General features: G+C 48.2%; 1 protein-coding gene across 3 annotated transcripts in view; it reads left to right on the top strand.

Moving 5' to 3' along the window:
- Positions 1–23,608, top strand: part of LOC130405126 (inositol polyphosphate-5-phosphatase A-like) — a 130,353-nt gene that overhangs the window by 91,811 nt on the left and 14,934 nt on the right. For all 3 annotated transcript variants that reach the window (XM_056610117.1, XM_056610115.1, XM_056610116.1), the window contains exons 10-12: positions 13,607–13,702; positions 14,453–14,527; positions 20,571–20,644. In XM_056610117.1, the coding sequence (XP_056466092.1) occupies positions 13,607–13,702; positions 14,453–14,527; positions 20,571–20,644 (245 nt within the window). The remainder of the gene's footprint in view (positions 1–13,606; positions 13,703–14,452; positions 14,528–20,570; positions 20,645–23,608) is intronic.

Below are 23,608 nucleotides of genomic sequence, written 5' to 3'. Positions count from 1 at the left end.
TGCTCTTTTCTTATGCACCTTGGCAGGCCACACACACACACACAGGAACACACACACGCACACAGGAACACATACACACACACAGGCACACACCCACACACACACAGGCACACACACACAGGCACACTCACTCACAGGGACCAATTTGTTCAGCCACATGTATCTGATTGATTTTCCCTGAGGGGTGTGGCAGCAACGTAGGGGGGCTCTTTAGACTAAAGAAAACCCCAGGAAGTTAGAGCTGTGGGCTATGAAGCAATACACAACAGATCCTCACACACACACACACACGCATGCATGCACACACACACAGACACACACACACACACACACACACACACCACTTAAAAGACAGTAGGTTCTTCATCCAACATTGCTTATGTAAGATGCCACAAAAGTGAAGAGCCTTCCATAAAATGTTTCCATCTATCCCCCCCCCCCACCCCATGTCTGTTATAGCGCTGCTAAAAAAGCAACAAACAAATGGGCTGGTAACCGTGGTGCTAACCCCGCGGACCGGCTAGCAGTTTTAAACCCTTTAATGACAATTAATGTCAGCAGGACAATTAGTGCACGTCCACCGAAGTGCTTAGCTGTAGCTCGAGGGCCGAGGTGGATCGATCTCCCATGCTTATCTGAAGATTGATTCAGACACGCAGAGCGAGAGGGAGCGTGGGGGGGGGGAGAGAGAGAGAGAGAGAGAGAGCACAAGCATCTCGTTCCCACTTGCTCTCCCTCGCGTTTGTTTTTCTCCGCTCGCTCTTCATCTTTTAATTTTCACATTTATCTCTGTAGTCGATTTCCTTATTATTTTTTGCACATGGCTTGATAAGCATATATTGAGCGCTGGTTTATGTCACTGTTTCGGTTCCGTTTATTTCCCCTTTTTTCCGGTTGGACATTCCTTCAGACCTTTGGTAAGTCCCTATCGCTGCAGCTGCACACACATGTATTGTAGGACCACGCCACCGCCCCCCCCCCCCCCCCCCCCCCATTTCCGTCCCGGCCGTTTTGGGTGACTGGTCGGCAAGGCGGCCTCACATCTCACCCACCGTGCCTTGACGTCTGGGCCACCGGGTCCTCAATGGACGTCCAGGCGCCGCGCATTGACCTGCACACGCACGCTAGAGGGAGGAGGGCTCGGGATCGAAAGGTGGGCGGGGCTAGTATTAGGGGTGGAGGGATGGGATAGGGCGGTGGGGTGGGGTGGGGGTGGGGGTTATTGTCCCCATGAGGGTGGATACAGGTGGCAAATTCCTGGGATGGTTGCGCGTCAGGATCAGTAACCAAAGGACTCGCACCCCCACCACCACCTCCTTTCCATCCCACCCTCCTTCCTGCCCAGGGCTACCCCATTAATTGTGACCGACAGAGGGAGTTGGCTTCAATTGACCCCCATTCAGCGGTCCTTTGACTGCCGGACAAAGGACACAGCCACGTGGAGACTAATGCCTGGGCTGAGCTGCCTAGAGGTGGTCCGGACCCCGCCGAAAAAGTACCCCGCTCCCCTCTCTTCCTTCCCAGTGGTTCACAGGCTCTGTCTGGGGCCGGGCCCCGCCGCCCGAGAGGTGCGGCCCGGAGCCAGCAAGGGAGGCAGGTGTGGCTGCTCCCAGACTAGGATCTGCTCAGGCTTAGGACGGGGAGGGAACAGAAGAAGGTGGGCGTGGGAGGCGGTGTAGTCAACCAAGGAGCAGTGTGAAAACGGAGACACCTTTTGATATGGGGTGGCCACCCATCCAGGGGTTTTCCTGAGCCTTGTGTCCTTGATTTTGATCCATTGGATGAATAGTATACCTTTTTATTTATTTTTGTATTAATGATAATACAACATAGGGTGACTATCACTTTCTTTGCAGGTGTGACCCATACAGTCAGGGACGTGTGTTACATGATTAGCAATATTTATTTGCATTCAGCCATTGAGTGTCCGGGCCTTTTACTTGATTAAGGACGAGACCCCGCTCACAAACGGGCCAAGAAAACAGCAAGCCAACTGTCATGTAAAGTTGTATTTTTTTGTTGTGGTCAATAAACCTGTTCCTGTAGGAGTTTGAACCCGCTGCTTTTTAATCAGGGCTCCCACACGAGAAGACACATTTACAAGATTGTATTTCCATAAAATCGTATTAGTATTTATTCATTATATCGAAAAATAGCCACCACACCACCAACACGACCTACGTGTTGACGTCTGTCTGAGGCAGGTGGAAGACGCTGGGCTGTTGGATGTGTGTGTGTGTGTGTGTGTGTGTGTGTGTGTGTGTGTGTGAGAGATTGTGCCCTGGGCATGATGTGTGTGTGGGCGTGCGCATGCGTGCCCGCGTTCCCGCGGAGGTCGCAGGTGGTCGTGAATCACCAGCAGGGCTGACATGGCCGAGGCGCCGTGCCTGGACTCTTAGTATATTTAAAATCCCTCCTAATTAAACGTAATAGAATGTAAATTTAATATCTGCAGAGATTGTGTGGTGCGGGGCCGGCCGGCCGGCCGGCTCCAATTTAAGGATTGATGGGGGCTGGCGGGAGGGTTAATTGCTGACTTGATCTACTGTCCCCTTGACACGACGCGGGGCTCTTATAATTGGAGCCCATCCGGGGCTTTCATTAAGCTAGCTGCCCCCTCGCTGCTCCGGCCGGCGCAGAGTGCTCGCGTCCTGGGCCCGTGCTTTTAGAGCAGCGCCCCCTATCGGCGAGCAGTGGCGGAGGGAGATTGCGAGGGAGAGGCGGCGGGTGGGTGGGTGGGTGGGTGGTTGGCTGGGACGGGGGCCAGGCATCAATCTTACCCCCTTTGTCCCCTGTCCTTTCTCTTGCTTGAGCAGCATGAAATTAAAGGTGGGGCCCAGGACTAGCCCCACTCCTAATGAACGCTGTAAAGCGCTCAGTAATGACAAGGCAGAGTGATAGATATTTCATTTTTCACACGGGCTCGCAGCACACGCCCCATGCCAGTAGGAATAGAGTATACAGGCGCAGGCTTTGCGCTCCCCATCTCTCCGTCCATGCAGTATGTAGTACCTCTGCATTAAAGGCTGGCTTACCCTGGCGTTGTGGACACTATACGTGCACCAGTATATTCTATGTGCGCGTGTATGGAGATATTTTCTTTTTCACCGTTGGAACATGTTTTATGTTTAGCTTATGTGTAATGTGCTATACGGTTTAAGTTCATGTACCATGTTTCTTTATCCTAGAACATTTTTCTGACTGAATTATGTACAGCACGATACATGATCTGCAGTACAGTTGAGATCCTGCAGGTTGAAAGGTCTTATTTATAAAGACACTAAATCCCTGTGATGCATTGGCTGTCTAATATAATCTGAATTTCCTCTGCAAAAAAATCTGTAATTCTGGCAGGACATAAATATATTAAATATTTCTGGAATGTCTTTGCTACGCCAAAAGTTAAGACAATATACCAAGAAGATTAGCAGTAGCTAGTGTGTCCTTTCCGAGCCAATGGCAGGCAAACCATTTCCCATAGTGACGGGGAAGGGGAAAAAAATATTTTTCCCTTTTTATCCCAGCTTTGAATAGCATGTGTGCAGCTATAAATCAAAAGGCGGCGGTGTAATTAAGTGTACACTACATTAGTCAGGCTAATTAATTCTGGGGCCCATCCATCTATTAACCAGTGGGCTAGCACTGATTGGGCCCCTGTTCCAAGGGACCCTCCACGCTGGGGACTATGACCTTGTTTGGCTTCCAGCATCCTGGTGGACACACACACACACACACACACACACACACACACACACACACACACACACACCTTGATCAACAGTCCAAAAATTCCTATAGAAATTAAAGATTTAAATGTTCGGCTCCCATTGAGACGCTATTCATTTAAAAATGTCCACCTTTTCACAAACAGGTCAGATTCAGTTCACGGCTGTGCATTTGAATTGCAGTGGGCTTTGCCTGTGATTAACCCATATATATGGAGTCACGGATGGACTCTGGCCGTCCCGTTGTTTGCCTTGGGCCAGTGTATCGCCTGCTACCCCAGAGAGTCCCTGACAGAGATGTTTCCCGACAATACAATAAAGGCATATTATCTCACTTAGGGAGGCCAATCTATCACAATGAGGCCCCATTATACCAGAGATAACCCATCTCGATATAGAGGGGAGACTATTCCCTCCGGACAACAGCGCCTGTTCTCTCCCCCTCTCTGTTTGCTCTGTATGCTAATGAAGTGAGAGAGATGGAAAACGGAAAGATACAGAGAGAGAGAGAGAGAGAGAGAGAGAGAGAGAGAGAGAGAGAGAGTGAGAGAGAGTGAGAGAGAGACAGTGCACCAATGAGGGGCGTAAACACACGACGCGCGGCTTTGATCGGAGCGCTGCCCGTATAATTAAAGCTCTGACCAAACGAGGAACAAGCCATGTCTCCATTAACAACAGGCCGTTTGAGCCCGCGCCCGGCCGCCCTCGCCATCGCTATTGTGAGCGGGACGGAGCGGGGGGGTGGGCAGCTGGACACGCCATGCCGGCGGTAGCGTGGCGTGACCCGTCCAAACCAGGCTCTGACGATGACCTCAGAGCCTGGCACAAGACGGCGCCTACCAGGGAGGGGGGGCACTGAGTTCTCGCACCCTGACCCACACTTGACGCACTTCTCCCTCTGACTGAGCTATAGAGCTGATGTGTTCAGCGTTCAGATGATGCTGAGGTCCAGGACGCATGGAGGAATCCGGGGCCCTTCTTGGACTTGTAGTCAACACCGGATACTTTTGGGAGAATAGTATCATTCCTCTACGTTCAACCCATCCACTACCTCTCTTATTCTTTTCCACTTCCTCCCTTTCTCACAATCGCTCAAGTTGCTGTTACTAACTGCAACTGCACAAGGCAACTTTTGAAGGCACCGTGAGCAAGTGATCGCAGGTGTCTGTGTGTGCGTGTGCACTTGCAAGCATTAGACTACCCAACCTTTATTTAAAATCCGAACAAGCAACTTGTGTATTTGTCTTGTAGTCCTGTAGACATCGACATTATTCCCTTCTTAATAATGTAATGTGGGATCTCATTTGTAATCATAATCCGATCAGTCTGGCATCCCACACTCAAATTCAGAGTGATATTAAATCTTTGGGTCAGTAGTTTTTCCTTTTTTGGAAGCCGCTCAATTTTTCCTATAAATGATGAATGATCGACTCTGGCTCCACGTCAATAACATTTGTTTGTCTCTTGCAATTTTCTCAATTGATGCTTCCCCTCCCCCTCCATTCTCTGAGTCAGAGTGGAGCTGAGAGCCCAAGTAAAAACGCAACTCATAACGATCGTAAGAAGGAGAGAAACAACAGCGAGGAAGTCGAGTAATGATAACCGTGGTTTCTTCATGTTGATGTAGTGCAGAAGAATGGAGGCACCCCCAGTGAAGGATAGGCGATTCTTTGTGACTGGCACTGAGGGCCTTGCTTCGTATGATGTCAGTCCCAACTCAGCTAATACAGTCCCCTGTCCATGGGGCAGCACAATAACTGTTTTTGATTTTCCCTTACTTGGAGGAGGGGGGGGGGAGAGAGGCATGGGTGTCTTAGGTCTATGGTGGTTGCATAAGGGTTATTCGGACAGACACCCTGAAACAGATTCACAGGCCCGCGTACATACAAGCACGCTCAACGCACCCTCTCACACTCGCGCTTACACACACACACACACACACACACACACACACACACACACACACACACACACACACACACACACACACACACACACACACACACACACACACACACACACACACACACACAACTTTCATCACCACTAACACATTGGTGTCGCCATGTCCTTGGCAATAGTTGCCTGGAAGTCTCCGACACCACACGGTGTTGATGAAGCCCTCCGCAAGCAAGGACATTCCTCTTTGCCCCTTCCCCGTGCCGCAAACAACATATTTATAATTCCGTCGCATTATTTCCATTCGGATCAAAAGCAAAGGACACAAATAGGTTGTCGCTGCGCCGAGGAGTTGATTCATGAAGATGGAAATAAGAGGCAAAAAACAAAAGGAAAAAGGGCCAGTAATATGGCGTGGTAGTTTACAACTCATTGTGAGTGTTGGTGAGGTGATGATTTAAGTGGCCCGGCCCCGCTGGCTTCTTGTACGCGCTGCGGCGTCGCAGGGTTACAGAGTGATGTCCTTCAGCACAATGGGCCGTTGTAACGCAGCTGTAAAAGCCCCACGTTGGCACCGCCGGCTCTTAAACAACTCTGCCTTCACAAATTAAGAGTCTCTGGGCTTCATTCAAGCCTTCATTCAAGCCCCCCCCCCCCCCAAAAAAAGATCCCATCATATTTAAGAGGGGGGCCTATTAAGTGGCACATTGAGAATTCATTGCACCACCCCTAGACACACACACACACACACACACACACACACACACACACACACACACACACACACACACACACACACACACACACACACACACACACACACACAGAGATCTCCATGATTTATCTACGGCGGCCATATTGCTAGGGGGGCCCTTTCAGCAGGAGTGGCTCCTCTTTTTGTCTTAGAGGAGCCCTGAAACAAAGCTGCTGCGGGGCCCCGGGCCCTCCCCTCCTCCGGGGGGGGGGGGGGGGGGGGGCGTGGTGAGCGCCGGGGCCGGCCTAACATCTGTTTGTGTCCAGCGCCAGGCGGGTCCGGAGCACGGCGCGCCTCGGCGGGCCCCTTCTCCTCTCCCCGGGGGTCTTTGTTCCTCCATTTCATGCTATCAGAGCGGCAGCATGTTTTCCTGCACGGAGCTGTCAGCGACATAAAGGGCCCCGCACCGGGGTCACAACAAGAGGGATGGCCATGAAAAATTGGTAAAATGTCCCACAAAGCCCACCCACCGGATGGTTGCCTAGCGCCCTGTGGTGGGGTGTCAAGACCCACCAAACCAACCCGTCCCACCCCACCCGCCACTGCCTCCCCGCAAACACCTTCCTATTTCCAGCCCCCTTTCCCCCTTTTACTGAATTATACTCCCTCCCACTCTGCCTCTGTCTGTCTCCCTCTACCCCCACCCTCCCCCCCTCCCCTTTTACCCAGTGAGGTGGACCAGCACAATCGTTTAGATGAAATGGTGCAAACTAATTAAAAGATGGTGCTCCGAATGAATCAGTGTTGTTTTGTGTCTGCTGAGGGTTTTGTGGCTCCCCCTCCCTCCACACCTCTTCCCTCACACTGGGCTGGAAGGAAGAGGGCAGGTCCGTATTTGGTCACCTTCCTGCCCGGGCCTTGATCCCAGGAAACTGTGGCGCTAACAATTCGGTTGCTAAATTAAAAAAGAGGGAAAACAGTGGGAAACGTTTTTATTTGCTGGAACGTCCACACTTTCGGATCGGAATTGAGCTAGTGTTTTTAGTGTTTTTGTTTTTATCCCTCTTGTTAGTGTTTTGTTGGTTGTTTTTATTTACAATGTATATCAAGATAATTGCAGACGACTGTGGTTCCAAAGTGCAGCAGCGCGCTTCTGCCTCTCTAAGCAGCCACAGAATTAGAGCTTCATTAATTTGTTTGGTCTGGGCCTCAATCGAACAGCGAGGTAATGAATCCCATCGGCTCTGCGTTTTTATTGGACCACCAGTGCTAAACACCAATCACCAATCGTTTCCTTGATGTCCTCTAATTGACTCGGCAACTGCATATTTCCTAACCCTCGCCGGCTGTTTCCTCCCTATTGATTTTCTCCGGCGAGCGCTATAGTGGAATAACTAAATTAAAAAGGGACTTAATGCTTTTTAAGTGCTTAGTAAGTGTTTGTACCCTATCAATAGCTGTCCCATTGGCAGTTTTTAATGTTAAATAATCATTGCTTGCTGGTTAGATTCAGGTTTGTGTTCCCATTAAGAGGATGAATGTTCTCCCCCCCCCCCCCCCCCACCCCCTAAGCCGTGATGTGAGAAACACGCCAGTGGCCACTGCGTTTGCGTCCCATCGCTCGCCCCCAGAAGGCCTGCCTTTCAGGAACACAACAAGCGTTCACTAATAACATTCAAATGAATGCCACATTAAGGGGACCGTAGAGTGGGCTGATTGTATGGCCCTTATTGAGGAGGTAAGAGAAGCCGCTACGTTAAACAGCCATGCCGGCATCTGCCGCCACTGGTTTTTCGATGTGCTTTTTTGTGTTTTTTTCTTCTTTTTGGTGATTTAAATTGGCAGGGGAGGGTTGACTCTGATGAGATCTGTCATGGGCTCTCTTTGTACAGGTGGCAGTAATGTTGCAGGACAATGTCCCCCATCTCTTGGGGCCTTAATGCGCCTAGCCTGCAGCCCACCCTCCTTTTACTACCACTACTACACACACACACACACACACACACACACACACACACACACACACACACACACACACACACACACACACACACACACACACACACACACACACACACACACACACACACACACACACACACACACAATGAAGCATCTGGTGGCCCTTTTCCTGTTCGAGTTGACTCTTTCCATGGACATTGTGTCTGCAAGTGTGTGTCTTGGTGTGTGTGTCTGTGCGTGCACGGAAAGCTGGAGATCAGCAGGTTTTTCTTTTCTTTTTTTACTCCATTCGACTTCAACGCCGACAAAGTTCTGGATCAAATCTTTGAATAAACATTGAGTGCGTGTGTTATTGTATGCCGCTGGGGAGGAGTTATCAAAATCTTTTTGAGGACAATTGTATGTGTTTGGTTGTGTTTCTAATGAGCCTATGTGTCTATGCATGTGCATATATCTGTGTGGGTTGTTGAATGGAGGGCCACTTGCCTGTGTGTGTGTGTGTGTGTGTGTGTGTGTGTGTGTGTGTGTGTGTGTGTGTGTGTGTGTGTGTGTGTGTGTGTGTGTGTGTGTGTGTGTGTGTGTGTGTGTGTGTGTGTGTGTGTGTGTGTGTGTGTGTGTACCCCCCAGTAGCGGCAGGTCGCGGGGGTCAAAGTGATGAATTTTTATGGGCCTGTTCCCTTGTGTTTCAGCTCTGCGCGCTGCACCGCCTCTCAAAGACGACCATGCAGGGCAATTTGTCCGCATGGATCCCTGTAGAATGGCCTGCAAAGAGGCTAAATACCAAGGGGGGAGAACACACACACACACACACAAAATATACATTCACTCTGGCTGCCTCTCACACAGACACACTCACACCCCTCGGCCCTGTTGTCCCGGATGATTTGTGGCCTGTCCATTATCCATTTGGGGGCACAAATACTTTTTTGGGGCGGGGGTCCTATAGGTAGAAGGAATGGCAGCACTCAATGCACCTTATTGTATTCTGAGAAGTTTCCCAGATGTTTCTTATGCACGAGATAAATAGGGGCCATTATCGTCCAACCCCGCACGCCCCTTTTACCTCTCCGGGCCGAGTCGTGGAGCCGGACCCCCTACCACGAACACTACCGCCTCCACCACCACCACCATCCCCACCACCATCACCCCACCACAAGCACGCACAGTACCCATGGGGTTCATGGGAAGGGATGGGAGGGTGTGCTGGGTGTTGTCCCCGTATGGAGCTGAGGGAGCAGTTGGTCAGTAGGTTGACCCATGAGGAAGAGTTTTAGAGGACGGGTCACACGTCGGCCAACGTTTGCTCATGGCCGCCTGTGAGTTTGTTTTTTTCGGGGGGCTGTCGTGAACAAGACCATTTCAATAAGCCCCGAAAAGAAGGGGCTGACTCCTAAAGGATGACTCCTCCCGTTTTACATTTGGAAATGTATGACTTCACGTTGTGATCAGTAGAATGGATTTTTTCTATTGTCAATGCCCCCAGGTTTGATCCATGATTGTTCAATGGGAGTCATCATTGTGTGGGGATCAGCCATCCTTCTCTTCCCCTGTGGCCCCCAGAATCAATCCACAGGGTTGTACCACCAAAAACAAGTCATACCGAGCAGTGCTATATCTCCTCTCCTGCACTCTCTCTTTGTCCAACCTTGTTCTCAGCTCGTATGTCTTCTTCGGCCCAATAGGTATTAACCTGCATGTTTTACATGCCCTCTTGGTTATTATATTGGGCTGGATGTCAGCGTGCTGAGTAGTGGGCTTGGGCAGGGAGCAGGAGGGATGCAAAGCTGATATCCCTCCCCGAGGAGGAAGGATGACTCATTTATCTGGCCGGTACCTGGATGGCAATGGGCCACTCCCGTCCCCCCGGTGCTTTCCGGGGGAAATCCTCCTCTGTCTCTGTGGGGGGGGGGGCCTGATATATTGTTGTCCTTGCAAAAATGACTGCAAAGCCTGAGTTTTATTGCTAAAATTAGCAGTACATAATTATATAAAGTATACATTATTTCCAGCATTAGTAGGCTTGGAAATAAACACCACCTGTTTGAATGTTTTGCACTGACTGACCACCCAGCTGAATGAAGCCCTTTGTAACCCCCGTTATGAAACGGGTACAGCCAGTCATCCCATGCGATGTATTAGCTCCTCTCCCTGTGTTGTGCGAAGGGCTCGCAGTTTAAGTTTCTTACAGGCCCCTTATGTTGGCCCTATTTGGGTCCTCCGTCTCCATCTGTTTACCAGGCAGGCCCAGTGACAGAAGGCCTGGCTGTTGTGCTGTGTGTGTGTGTGTGTGTGTGTGTGTGTGTGTTTGAATCTTTGCTCTTTGAAGTGGGACAGATTGGTTTAACCTCTGTTCTAAGGGAGCAGCTGGAATAGAGAGCTCTTTTAAACAGCCGCTTCCTCCTTCGACAGTCATGAGATTATCTTCCATTGAAGCGCAAAGCCTGCGCCTTCCACGGCAGCAGCCCCCCTCCACACACACACACACACACACACACACACACACACACACACACACACACACACACACACACACACACACACACACACACACACACACACACACACACACACACACACACACACACACACACACACACACACACACACACACTCACTCTCCTCCCTCTGCAAACAGTCTGCTTGACCTTTGGTCTAAAGCTCTATTACCAAGTCACTTTGTTCAGTAGCCATTATCTACTTCTAAGACCCTTACTGTATCCTGGCCTTATTGGTCCCCACCCTGTCCCAACTACCTCTGTTTCATGTCTGTTTGAGTCCTACTTTATTTCCCCCCCCTTCCTTCCCTCCCCCCCCTTCCTTCCCTCCCTCCCTCCCGATTCACATGTTTCCAATGAGGAGGCAATTAGAGTCAAACTAATTATGCTAATTTGATTCAGCACGGTCAATGGCGGCATGTTTTAAAAGTAATGTGCAGGCACTTTGATGGGCCTCTTCCCGTTTTAATCCTCAAATCAATCTTGGCTCGCATAACAGCCACAGCGCTCATTATCACACGGCATGATGCTGTGATTACAGCCCGAGAGCGCCGTAAAAGTTGTGGTCAACAACCCCGCCGTGCGACTCTCTTTAAGTGTATGTGTTTGTGAGTGTAAGGATTTTGTGTTTTTTTGTAATTTGATTCGCATCAATGCCTTCAACCTGGGCTTTTTTGGTTGTGGTACATATGCATTGGTGCGTTGATAAGGCCTTAGAGTAGCAATCTTGACTATCTCAGTTTTGTTCCCTTTGGCGGCATCTATGGTGAAAGGAACCGGTACAAAGCTGCGGACACAAGTCAGTTGAAGAGCGACATTATCGCTGTAGCTCGGCCATACCATCTCTGGCTGTACAACCACTACTGGTTGATGGCAACCGCCTCACTAACTGGCTGCTGCTTGGGATTTTCCAAGGAATGGAAATGCAAATACAAGTGCAGCCATAGCAATAGTCGGCCATAGACTCAATCATCATTGAGTGACCTCATTCGGCGATAGATAGTGGTGATAAAAATGAAAATCTAGAAGGGTCTTGGAGATTGGCACTTTAAGTACAACTATGAGGCTGCTAACGTGTCACTCTCTGTCTCTCTCTGTCTCTCTTGCTCTCTCTCTTTGTCTTTCTCTCCTGCTCTCTTTCACTCCGTCTCTCTCTCAATCTCGCTATGTCCCCCTGTCTCTCTCTCTCTCTGTCTCACTGTCTCTCTCAATGTCTCTTGATCAGACTCTCTTTCTCTGTGTAGTGTCTCAGATTAGTTAGTAGAGACTTCTGGGCGAATGGTGGTTTGAGGCCTTGTTTTGGGAGAGGGCTGAAGGGATCTTCCTCAGTGACAGAAAGGAGAGATGTGATCATTGGCGTGCAATCAGCAGACCAGGCATGTGTAAGACATGCTGATCAGTCAAAGTCAATGAACACGGATCAATCACTCAATCCATCACATGTACACTCTAGCGGTCATCACGCCACCACTAAACCGTTTGCAGGGACACACGGATGCAGGGCAAGACATCATGCCGCAACTTGTGTTTGAAAGATCAAATTAACGTATATGTCAAACTTGAAATGTTTGACACATACATAAGCATGTTTTAAAAAATCTAAAAATGATGACAATGAAATGACTTGATTGCGAAATTGTTTCATAAAAAAAAAATGAATAGCGTAAATGTTACTTTTGCGAACTCTGAATTACTGCAGCGCCATCGCTCAGCAAAATCTTGAAACACCACATTGATTAAATATAATAACTGCATTCGATAATAAACAAATTGCTATATTGGGAGATTGTGGTTTAATGAGCAGGACAGAGCAGGACTCCTTGCCAGTGGAGTAGGGGTGCCGTGCTGGTCTCCAGAAGCCCCTCTCCGGGCCCATTCGCTGCACAAAGCTGCTTAAGCACACTTAAGCGCATTAGCATTTGGCTGCCAGGGGGCCATATTGACCCTGCATTTGGAAGGCCTAAATGACTGGAAGATGGAGCGATTTGTTAGGGCTTTAGAAAGTTGCTTTTCAGAGGGAGAGAGAGAGAGAGAGGGAGACACACAGAGAGACAGAGAGAGAAGAGAGAGCGAGTTAGGCAGAGGGGATCTGACGGTCCCTCTGCTCTAGTCTAGGGTAGGTTGTTTGTCCTGATATGCGTTTTATTTTCTTTGTTTTGGTGGGTTTCTGTGTGTGTTCGGGATGGGGGGGGATGCAGGGCTAATTTGTGACATTTTAGCCCTAAAAGCGACCCTTTATTCCCCCCCACTGCCCGCCATATTGGCTTGACCCGATTATCTGGTCTGTGCTTTGAATTTCAATCGGGTGGCCCTGCCGCTGCCTGGCGGTATGGGAACCAGTGGCTGAAGGATTACCTCATTCAACTGTCCTCAAACACAGATGGTCGAATGTTTAACTAATTGTTAGGGGTCTACAAAGGGGAATTTAACCATGCACACGGCCTGTAGGGTCAGTACATAGACTGGGATAAAGGAGAAGGGGTAGTGGGGCGCGGTGAGGTGGTACTTTGTGGTGCCGGTTCTTTAAAAAAACATTCAGATGCCTCCTGAAGTAGTGCCCGGTGTTACACGGACTAAAGAATCGCCGGCGGTAATGTGCTGCGCCGCGGCCCTCACAATGCACCCCGTGTGTATGTGTGTTTGAACGTACAATTATTTATATCTAACCCCATCCCGCCCCCCTGTTTGTTTCATTGATGGTGATGAACAAGAAAAGGTTTTAGATATATTTTCCTCCCTCCCACACTATTTTTGACTGGAATGTAAATAATGTAATCTCTCTCTCTCCCTCTCCCGCCCTCTCCCTCCCTCCCTCCCTCCCTCCCCTCCAGAGCCTCTGCTCCACTGCCACTATGCAGACGGTCCAGGCCGCTGACACCAATGAAGTCGACAAGCTAATATTCAGAGAAAGCGACAACGACAGGAAGGTACGTTACAACGCCTTCACGCCCTGCGTCGGAGCGCTGGCAGCGGCTCGTGTTCATTACCTCACCTATTACCTCATCATGTACCCAGATGCACCCTGGGACACCGTGAAGCTGTCCGTCAAATGACAGCTGATATACGGTTTCACATAAATCCTCTTACTTCACAAAGATGTATAATGAAAGCTCAGATAATAATACTGATTAGATTATTCATGAAAAATCGGTGTTGTTTCCATAAAACTTGAATTATTAAATGATCCAGGTTTATAGATAATACAATTTTATGTATAAAGATGGGTAGATAATATTATATGATAATTTATACATAAAATGTGTTAATGTCATCAACATTAATAAGATTATGACATTATTGCAACATTTTCTCACCCATGCCAGAAAAACGTGAATTCTACCATCAAGCCAAAGTGAAATCACCCCATTAGACTTTTACCTGATCTACCCTGATAGATAATGTAATAATGTATTTAATCTCAGATGTGGTTATTCTCTGATCACCAATGCGGCACAGCGCAGTTCATTACGGCTACATTAATTAATTCAATAACCATTCATTCAATGTCCATTAATTGAATGTTCATTAGTTCCTACATGTGGTTCGCTTTGCATAGCAATTAACAAGAGCACTGCCTCTCTCTCTCTCTCTTTCTCTCGTTCTTTCCTTCTCTCGCGCTCTCTTTCTTTCTTTCTTTCTTTTCTTTCTCCCCCCCCCCCCCCCCCCACTGTTTCTAGGTTGTTCTCGAACTTGAAAAGAAGCTTTTTAAATATGCCAACCAGGATGTTTTCCGGGAAAACAATGGGACCTCGGTAAGTCACGCCATTATTTTATTTATTTTATTACACCTCAACCTCTCTGACCCCGACGCATACCCAACCACTGTTCACCTTGTTCTATAAGTCTGTACTTTACTGAGTTCTCAGTGCACCAGCCACTGACCTCACCTTGTTGTTTTACACATGTCGGTGTATACTGTACTGAGTCCTCAGTGCACCAGCCACTGACCTACCCTTTGTGTCTTACATATGTCATTGTATACCTTACTGATTCCTCAGTGCACCCAAACACTGACCTACCCTTGCTGTTTTATTAGTGTCTGTTTATCAACCAACCGCACCAGGGGTTGAAGCAATCAGTGATTAAACTGCAAAACAAAACTCAAACCAAAATACCAATAACAACACTAAACGGACGAGACCTGAGCACTGGGAAATAGGACGACGGCACAAATCATTCTGTATGACGGGGGTGTAAAAAGGAGGAAATATATATGACAAGCAGAATTTATAAGAATTGGAAAATGCTTAGCAAAATGGTGGTGTGCGGGCTGATGTGCTGTATATCAACATGGCTGTAGGTGACTCAGGAGGAGGCTGAGACGGGGAGGGGGGGGGGGGGGGTTTGCAGGTGTGGTGTAGTGGGGGGGGGGGGGTGTTGGTGGGGGTGTCAGTCCCCCATGCCGACACGCAGACATGATGGATGACATAATGGGGATACGGGAGATAATCTGATGGTCATGGTCTAGTTAAACACACCGTGTTATGATCCTTATAAAACAAACTACCTTTCCAAAAGGATAAATGTCCCCCAACGCGCCTCTCCCCCTCTGCTCCTTCTCCTCCACTGGCCACCGCGACAGAGAAGAGAGGGAGAGAGGGCGGGAGAGAGAGAGAGGGAGGGAGGGAGGGAGGGAGGGAGAGAGGGGGAGGGAGAAAGAGAGAGAGGGGGGGAGGGAGAAAGAGAGAGAGAGAGAGTGGGGGAGGGAGAAAGAGGAGGAAAGAGAGAGAGAGAGAGGGAGAGAGAGCCAGAGACGTCGAGAGTGAGAAAGAGGGAGAGAAGGAGGGAGAGAGAAAAATCCATGGCATCCTTCGTCAACCGCTAGACTTGTACCGGCTTGACAGAAATTTAATTCGAGGCAGCTCTTGAAAATAATTATTGTATTTTGAGGGGAGTAATCATTGGCTGGGACATGATTGAATGTGTCCATGCCTATTGACTTTTGCGATGATTAATAGGTTTGTTTAGTCGATATTCCCATCGAAATTGTATAATTAATAATCCCCGGCGCTGTCACTGCACGGCGATGGAGAGCCCTGATGAGTATTTGGGAAGATTACATTTCCCCCGACCTGCCCGTGGGGGGGGGGGGGGGATGGAGAGAGCAGTGGAGCAGGGGGGGTGTGTGTGTGTGTGTGTGTGTGTGTGTGTGTGTGTGTGTGTGTGTGTGTGTGTGTGTGTGTGTGTGTGTGTGTGTGTGTGTGTGTGTGTGTGTGTGTGTGTGTGTGTGTGTGTGTGTGTTGCTGTGTGTACAAACAAGAGCACATACATGGTGTGTCTGTCTACACTGATTGCCTATCTACAGATGCACAACACGGACACCACATTTCTTTTTTTGCCGTCTGTCTGGCAGCACACGCACACGTAGATACACACTCACGCAGACACACACACGCGCCGGGGCCTGTCCCCTCCTCTGTCATTGATTTTGTTTCAGAATCTCTTTATTGTAACTTTATCAGTGGCACGTGGCCAGATGGGGGGTGTGTGTGTGTGTGTGTGTGTGTGTGTGTGTGTGTGTGTGTGTGTGTGTGTGTGTGTGTGTGTGTGTGTGTGTGTGTGTGTGTGTGTGTGTGTGTGTGTGTGTGTGTGTGTGTGTGTGCGTGGAGGGGGTTGTTGGTGCACTGCATTTGCAGCTTGTTGTGGGGCTCCTACAAGCCAGTGATGAACTCGTTCTGTCTGGCGCACGGCCCTCCTTGAGATGCTTGCAGCATGCGGCGGCGCATCGCTCACAGCCCCCCTCGGATATAAAAAAACCTCAAGAGGAAATAGAATGGAGGACGGATGCAGGGTGGGTAAATAATGGAATAACAGACCATTTCTCTCTCTCTGTGTGTGTGTGTGTGTGTGTGTGTGTGTGTGTGTGTGTGTGTGTGTGTGTGTGTGTGTGTGTGTGTGTGTGTGTGTGTGTGTGTGTGTGTGTGTGTGTGTGTGTGTGTGTGTGCAAGTTAAGTAGCAGGTAGCAACACGCATCTTGCTAAATAAAAGCTGACCCACACACTCAGGACGTGGCTGAGCAGCAGGGAGTGAAGCTGGGGGTCAGGTGTTCTGGTGAGATGTGGAGATCATTAACACAGAGGTCCTCCTCCTACTGGCTGTGTTCACACCAGTCCCACTGTGGATAGTGTTCATTTGAGTGGTCAATAAGTGGGGGCGGGGGGGGGGGGGGGGGGAATAATGTAGATTTAGAATAATGTCGCATTTATTCAGATGAGGCCACGTTTGTTTACCAACAGTCTGCCAACCCCCCCTCCCCCCCCTCCCCTCCCACACACACACATACATGCACACACACTTTGAAAATCTCTCTCCCTCTCGCCCATCCCCTCCAGTGACAGTTTATCGCTCCTCTGCACAAAATAATGAAGATCTCATAAAAAAAAAAGAAGAAAAAATATGGCCGCGGTGCAATGAAAGCCAAGTGTGCGGTGTAAAAATCAAATTAAATGACCTCTCACCCCGGCATTTATTGATGGCTTTTAATGGCAGCAGGTGTTGTCACCCAGGATATTTGACAACGCGTAAATCAAAGCACAATTACGGCCAGTGGACAAACTGCCAGGGTGGGAGGGGGGAGGGCAGTCATGGGGGACAGAGACCTTCCCTCTCTAACGCACACACACAAACACACACACACACATAGGCACACACACATAGGCACACAAATACATGTACTAATACACATGCTTTCAAGCGGACTTGGTACGTCATCATGTTCTACACGTATTGAAGTAAGTTCATTTCAGCAAAGTCGGTTATTTATTTTTTTACCACATTATTCTCATTTTTTCATCTTCCCCCCCCCCCCCCCCCCCTCCTGTGTCATGATCTGGAAAACACACACACATCACACACACATCCAAGGTCATATTTAACTGACAAACTACCAATGCCTTTACAATGTCATGAGGCCTTGAAACAATATAAATGTGTGTGTGTGCGTGTGCGTGTGTGTGTTTTCCTTTCACACCACTGACCTATCGGACCAGCGAGTCATTATGCTTAATTGACCTGGGATGAAATGTAGTGTGAAATTTCCAGTCACTTAAATGAATTACTCAACATTCACTTAAAGCAAGCGGGCACTTACACAACACACACATGCACACGCACACACACAGATGGCCCACAAGGGAAACACACACACACACACACACTCAGTCCTGCATTGCTTCCCTGCTACTGTCCGGGAAGGAAAGCTGTCCAACGCTTAAAGTTTTAGAGCTAGTTTTAGGCCTTCGCAAACAAATCCAATGTCACACATAAAAACACAATGATGGATGCATTTGAGTGCACATGCACCCATACGCACAAAAAAACGCACCGCAAATTCCACCCCATAGAAAGAAAGCAATGTTTTTTGTTGTGAAAAGCGTGCACAGCGTTCTCACGACCATGCCAGGCAAAGTACAAACTTGCCATGCTTGACTCTGTGTGTGTCTCAGTCCACTCAACCCCATCCCCCCCACACACACCACCCCACTCATCCACACACACGCCCTCTTTCTCACACACACACGCACACACACACGGGCGTGCACACTCTCGCGGCGGTGTGCGGCAGGCCGGGAGAGATGGGCTGTACAGTGGAGCGTGCGGTACATCCTCTTCCTCTCCATCCCTCATCCACAGTGTGTGAGCCCCTCTCCCCGTGACCCCCCGGCCGCGTGTGAGTTTGATGAATGCGCCACATCTGCCCTTCCGAACCGCCACCAGCGCCGTGTCTGGGAGCGCCACCAATGACTGCTTTTTATTTATTTCATTTTGATTTAATACTTTTTTATGTTTTTTTTCCAATGACGTGGACGCCGAGGTGAATTGCAAGTCTTGAGTAGAAAAAAACAGAAACGTCAACGTCGGGAAGAGTGTTTGTGACAAATCCCAGTAGAAAAACGATTATTCAACCTCTAATTTACAGGAAAAACACTTCCACGGTGCAGACGATTGCAAAAACAAACAAAACTCGAAAGTATGGAACCTGAAGAGGGTAATACGACATGCAGAAACACATTTAGCTCATGTCTCAAATGCTCCTGATGAAAATAGCTCCCGCATTGTGGTGATGTTGTACTGCAGTACTGTTGTACCAGTACCACACTTCAATCTGGCAAGTTTTCTGTACGTGTGGCTGTGCACTTGAACAAACATGTGACCATAATTGCAGTGCGTCACGCCATGTCCACCAGCGGCCAAACTTATCAGCTTTAATGTGCAGAATTCTGTTCATATCGCAAATGTAAACATGTAAGCGATGTCGGAAGTGTGCGGCAGACAACCATTGTACTGTTTTTACCACGCACACCCACACAACACACTCCCAACGACACACACACACACACACACATTAACGGCCACATGCTCCACCAAACACAGTCAGTGTCTGCCACGACATCCTCCTATTGATGTTTCATTAGGTTGCCGTCAGCGTCTTGCCTCGTGTAGAACATCCGTGTAATGGAATTAACGTCAAGCCGTACAAGCTCCGCCCCCAGGCCGCGTCGTTTCACCACCAGGGCTCTGTCAGGTAGCTAGTTGGAGCTCTGATCATTGTGCTTTAGGGCGCCGTTTACAAACCAGACACAGAGTTGTGTGGAGCTCTTCCTCTCATAGAGGAAGCAGCCTCTGTCACGGTCTCTTTCTTTTTCCATCCCTCTGTCTCTATCTCTCTTTCTCTAGCTCTGTCTCTATCAAGTTATTCCACTCCATTCTGCTCGTTCTCTGTCTCTATCTGTGTCTCTCTCTGTCGCTCTATCTTCCGCTCTCTCTTCCTCTCTCCCCTTCTACCCTCTCTAGAGTTGCCGGGATACGTAGTCCGTCAGTTGACTGGGGAGTCAGTCATGCAGGTGGCCCTGCTACCTGTTCCTCTCCCAGATAATTAATGTGTACAAGCAGCCACTAATTACACTTCTCAGTAATGATTTATGGTTTCTGCGGAGCAGGGGAGTGACGGGAGGGTTACTGGGTGAGTTTGTCTCTGTGTGTGTGTGTGTGTGTGTGTGTGTGTGTGTGTGTGTGTGTGTGTGTGTGTGTGTGTGTGTGTGTGTGTGTGTGTGTGTGTGTGTGTGTGTGTGTGTGTGTGTGTGTGTGTGTGTGTGGGGTTTTGGGTGTGGGGGGTGTGTGTACACAGTGCTGAGTGAGTACAGCTGGGAGAGAAGACATGATTGATGAAGAGTGTGTGGATCGAAAGACAAAAATAAAAACAGACCCCCACTGGGGAGAGACACACACACACACACACACACACACACACACACACACACACACACACACACACACACACACACACACACACACACACACACACACACACACACACACACACACACACACACACACACACACACACACACAAATAAATTAACTTGTGTGGTTATGCTGATGTCTCAATCTCTGTACCCTCTTAACAAAATGAAAGTCTTTTCATTCTCCATTCTCTATTATTGTGAGATATTACACAATAACATCCAATTAGGAAGCCGGTTTTAATATCGTGGTATAATGAATGATATAATTACTCCAGAGGTTTCATTTTAATTATTGCCATTGAGCAACTTCTATCGACAGCGTACTTATAGCTAATGGATGTTTATAATATCCTCATTATGCCTGTCATTAGTGCACACACACACACGCACACACCCATTTGAACCCTAATGGGTATTGGCATTTGTTTTCCGATTAAAGCTGCTTACGACAGTGGCAGTAATGTGAGGTGTTAGCTCGTGTAAGATGTTAGCAACAAAACCCTGATGCCTCTTTCACGTTCTTCCCCGCTTCTCTTTCCCCCTCTCTCAGCTGTTAGTGTTTGACAAAGAGCTGTCTGTCTTCAAGGACCGTCTGCATGAGCTGGAGATCACCTTCCCTCCCAGGTATGGCGTGTTTCACGTTGTGTGTCTGTGCTTCTTTCTGGGATCGAGCTTGCTAATTGGACGAGCAGCAGCAGAGGGGGGTGGGAGGTGGAGTAATGCTACGTTCTGGTTCGCCACCAGTGGGAGATGTAGTGGGATTGACCCAACTGCAGCCGTCCACTTTGAATAAACACAGTTGATCAACTTAATGAAAAAACAATATACTTCTGGAAGTCTGTTGTATTTTAAGAAATAGCTACAGTATCAATTCACCTTTATTTTTACACTTTATGACTACACTTGATTTTCTGTGTGTGTGGATTTAGGTGTGAACTTGATGGTAGCTGCATTGGTATTCTGCCAGAGTGTGGAGTTTGAGACGGGTGGGGGGTGTAGGTTAGTATGGGGGGGTGGGGGTCCTCTCTTCCTCAAACAAATGCATTTGCAATTAGCCCTTTCAGACGAGAGGGAGGGCAAACAACCGCTGGCGTGAAAATATGTTTCGGGAGCAGCGCGTTAATAGCGCGTGACCTTTGCCATCGCTTGTGACTCAATCAGTGGAGATAATGAAACGCTGTAATCAAACAATAATTACTTGATAAACTGCTCCAGAGGCAGCCGGAGGGCGGCAGGGGACTTCAGACTGTGTGTGTGTGTGTGTGTGTGTGTGTGTGCGCAAATGTGTGATTTTGAGATATAGCTGTCACGTTGTGTGTGTGGGGAAATATGTGTGATTTTGAGATATAGCTATCTAATTGTGTGTGAGTGTGTGTCTGAGTGAGAAAATATTGTTTTCCTAGATTGAGTAATCGTGTTTTCAGATTGAGTTATCGTATGCGTGTTTGTATTTGTGTGTGTGGAAGCCATATATATCCTGAATTAAATGGGTGTAAGTGCATGTTTGTGTTTGGATGTTTTTTTTCCCGAGATTGTCTCCTTGTTTTCCTGTGGTGTTTTGAAACCCAGCGACGGAATAGGTGTTTGCCGTGCGTGCGTGCATGTGTACGTGTGTTCCTGCGTGCATGCGTGTGCGTGTATGTGCGTGCCCCGGCCCCGCCAACCGGCTGCGTCGTTTCCCAGCGTCTCTGCGTCTTCATCAGAGGGCAGGTTTACATGCTTCTGCATAATTGACGTTTGTATTTATTGTTGCTTTGACACCGCCGCGTGGCCGCACCCGTCTCCATAACACTGCATCATCCGTCTCCGCGGCGACGCGTGAAGCACGCGGGGCGCGCTCGCGCTTGCAAATGATTTCCACCCACTCCGCAGACAGCGGATGATGAAGTGGGAAAAATGAAAGGTGAGGGCATATGCATATGAAATCCAATTTGATGTACTTGGGTTCGCACCGCGCGCCGCATCATTGTCAGCCCTGAATAGGGAGCAGCGGCCTAGTTAAAGTTAAACAGCCACTCCCCTCACACTCACACACACACACACACACACACACACACACACACACACACACACACACACACACACACACACACTCTTACATTCAGACACACACACTCACACACAGTCACACACACACACAACCACACACACATTACCACGCTCCCTCCCTTTGTCTGGTCTGCCTTGTGCTCCATGAGCAATCAAGCCCCAGAAGGATTGTCCCCCGTCACATGGCCTGGCACCGGACACGCCCCCTCGCCATCTGTGAGGTTATTGGGTTTTTTAACATCTAGGACATCAGGGCACGCCCACCTAGAGTACATACAAATGAATAAACACACGCACACACACACTCACGCACACAATGGAAAGAGGTCATTCTTGTTCCCCCTATAAATCAATAGCGGTCATCGATATTTAATCTGCAAGTTAATTCTGTCTCGGGCTATTTGCAAAAGAAGTCACCTGTTCCCCGCACACACATCTAATGGGCTGTAGCAAGTGTTGCATAAGGTAGCCTGGCTGATGGGGCTTAGCCAGATTGTTTAAGGGGAGCCTAGCAAAAAGCAAGACAATGTAAACATAAGCCACAGCTGTGAACCCATAGACCGCATTAGCCAAAGCCCCGGCCCAAGCAGTAGTTTTTGGAAGGCAGTCTCGATGAAATAGTACTAAAGGATTTATTGTTTTTATTTAATCATCATTGAATTATTCAATTCCAGTATTCATCTATCCAATTTTTTTTTTAATGATTAACAATCAAAGTCAAAATAAAATGATTTGCTTCAGAATATGCTGCTGCAAATATGTCATCGCTGTTTAAAAAAAAGCTTTAACATGCAGGGGTTGACACTAAGGTTTCAAAAGCACTTGCCCATCGGGCAAGTACAGGTCAGGTTCAACTTGCCCGAATGTAATGTTCACTTGCCCAAATTATAATCAGAATCGTGAACGGGCCTCTTTTTGCCAGGCACCCGGCCTGGTTTTGGGGGGGCTCAGAAAAATCATCCTAGCTCAGACTGAAGCTGAATGTTAGCTTCCACACATGTTGTGTTTAAAAAATAACAAACTTCTCTTTGTTTACTTATTTATCGAGCGGTCACATCGTGCCATGAAGTGATTTCAGTCCATCGTTCCAACCTATTAAAGCTATCGCCAAGTTATATGTAGACCTGCATGATTTTATGCAAATGTACATACTAACTAAATGTCAGAGGTAGTAGCAAAGATATGTCTTTTTAACTTTCAAGTTTCTTGTTGCTCTAACTGAATAATCACAATCGCGTTTCTAGTAGGGTTGTCAGTCACGATACTGGATTTTCTAACTTCAACACTATTCCTGGAAAAATATCGATATTCTATACTATTTTTGATATCAGGGTGAACGTTTTTTTCAGGAAAGAACATACCCAAAGTAAATAGATTATGTCTCCACAACTGCAAGGGCGATAATGTCATCTTTGGGCCAAAAGAAAGATTGTTGTGCAAGTGAAATATTCAATGGGGATAATACTTGGTTAAAGTGAATAAAGCCATGGAACACAGCATAAGTGGAAGATAACATTTCCACCTGAAATAATTATCAGT

This window comes from Gadus chalcogrammus, chromosome 15, assembly GCF_026213295.1.
Source record: "Gadus chalcogrammus isolate NIFS_2021 chromosome 15, NIFS_Gcha_1.0, whole genome shotgun sequence".
NCBI classification, from domain to species: Eukaryota; Metazoa; Chordata; class Actinopteri; order Gadiformes; family Gadidae; genus Gadus; species Gadus chalcogrammus.
The sequence above is the reverse complement of the archived record's forward strand: the minus strand, read 5'-3'. Positions and strand labels throughout refer to the sequence as shown.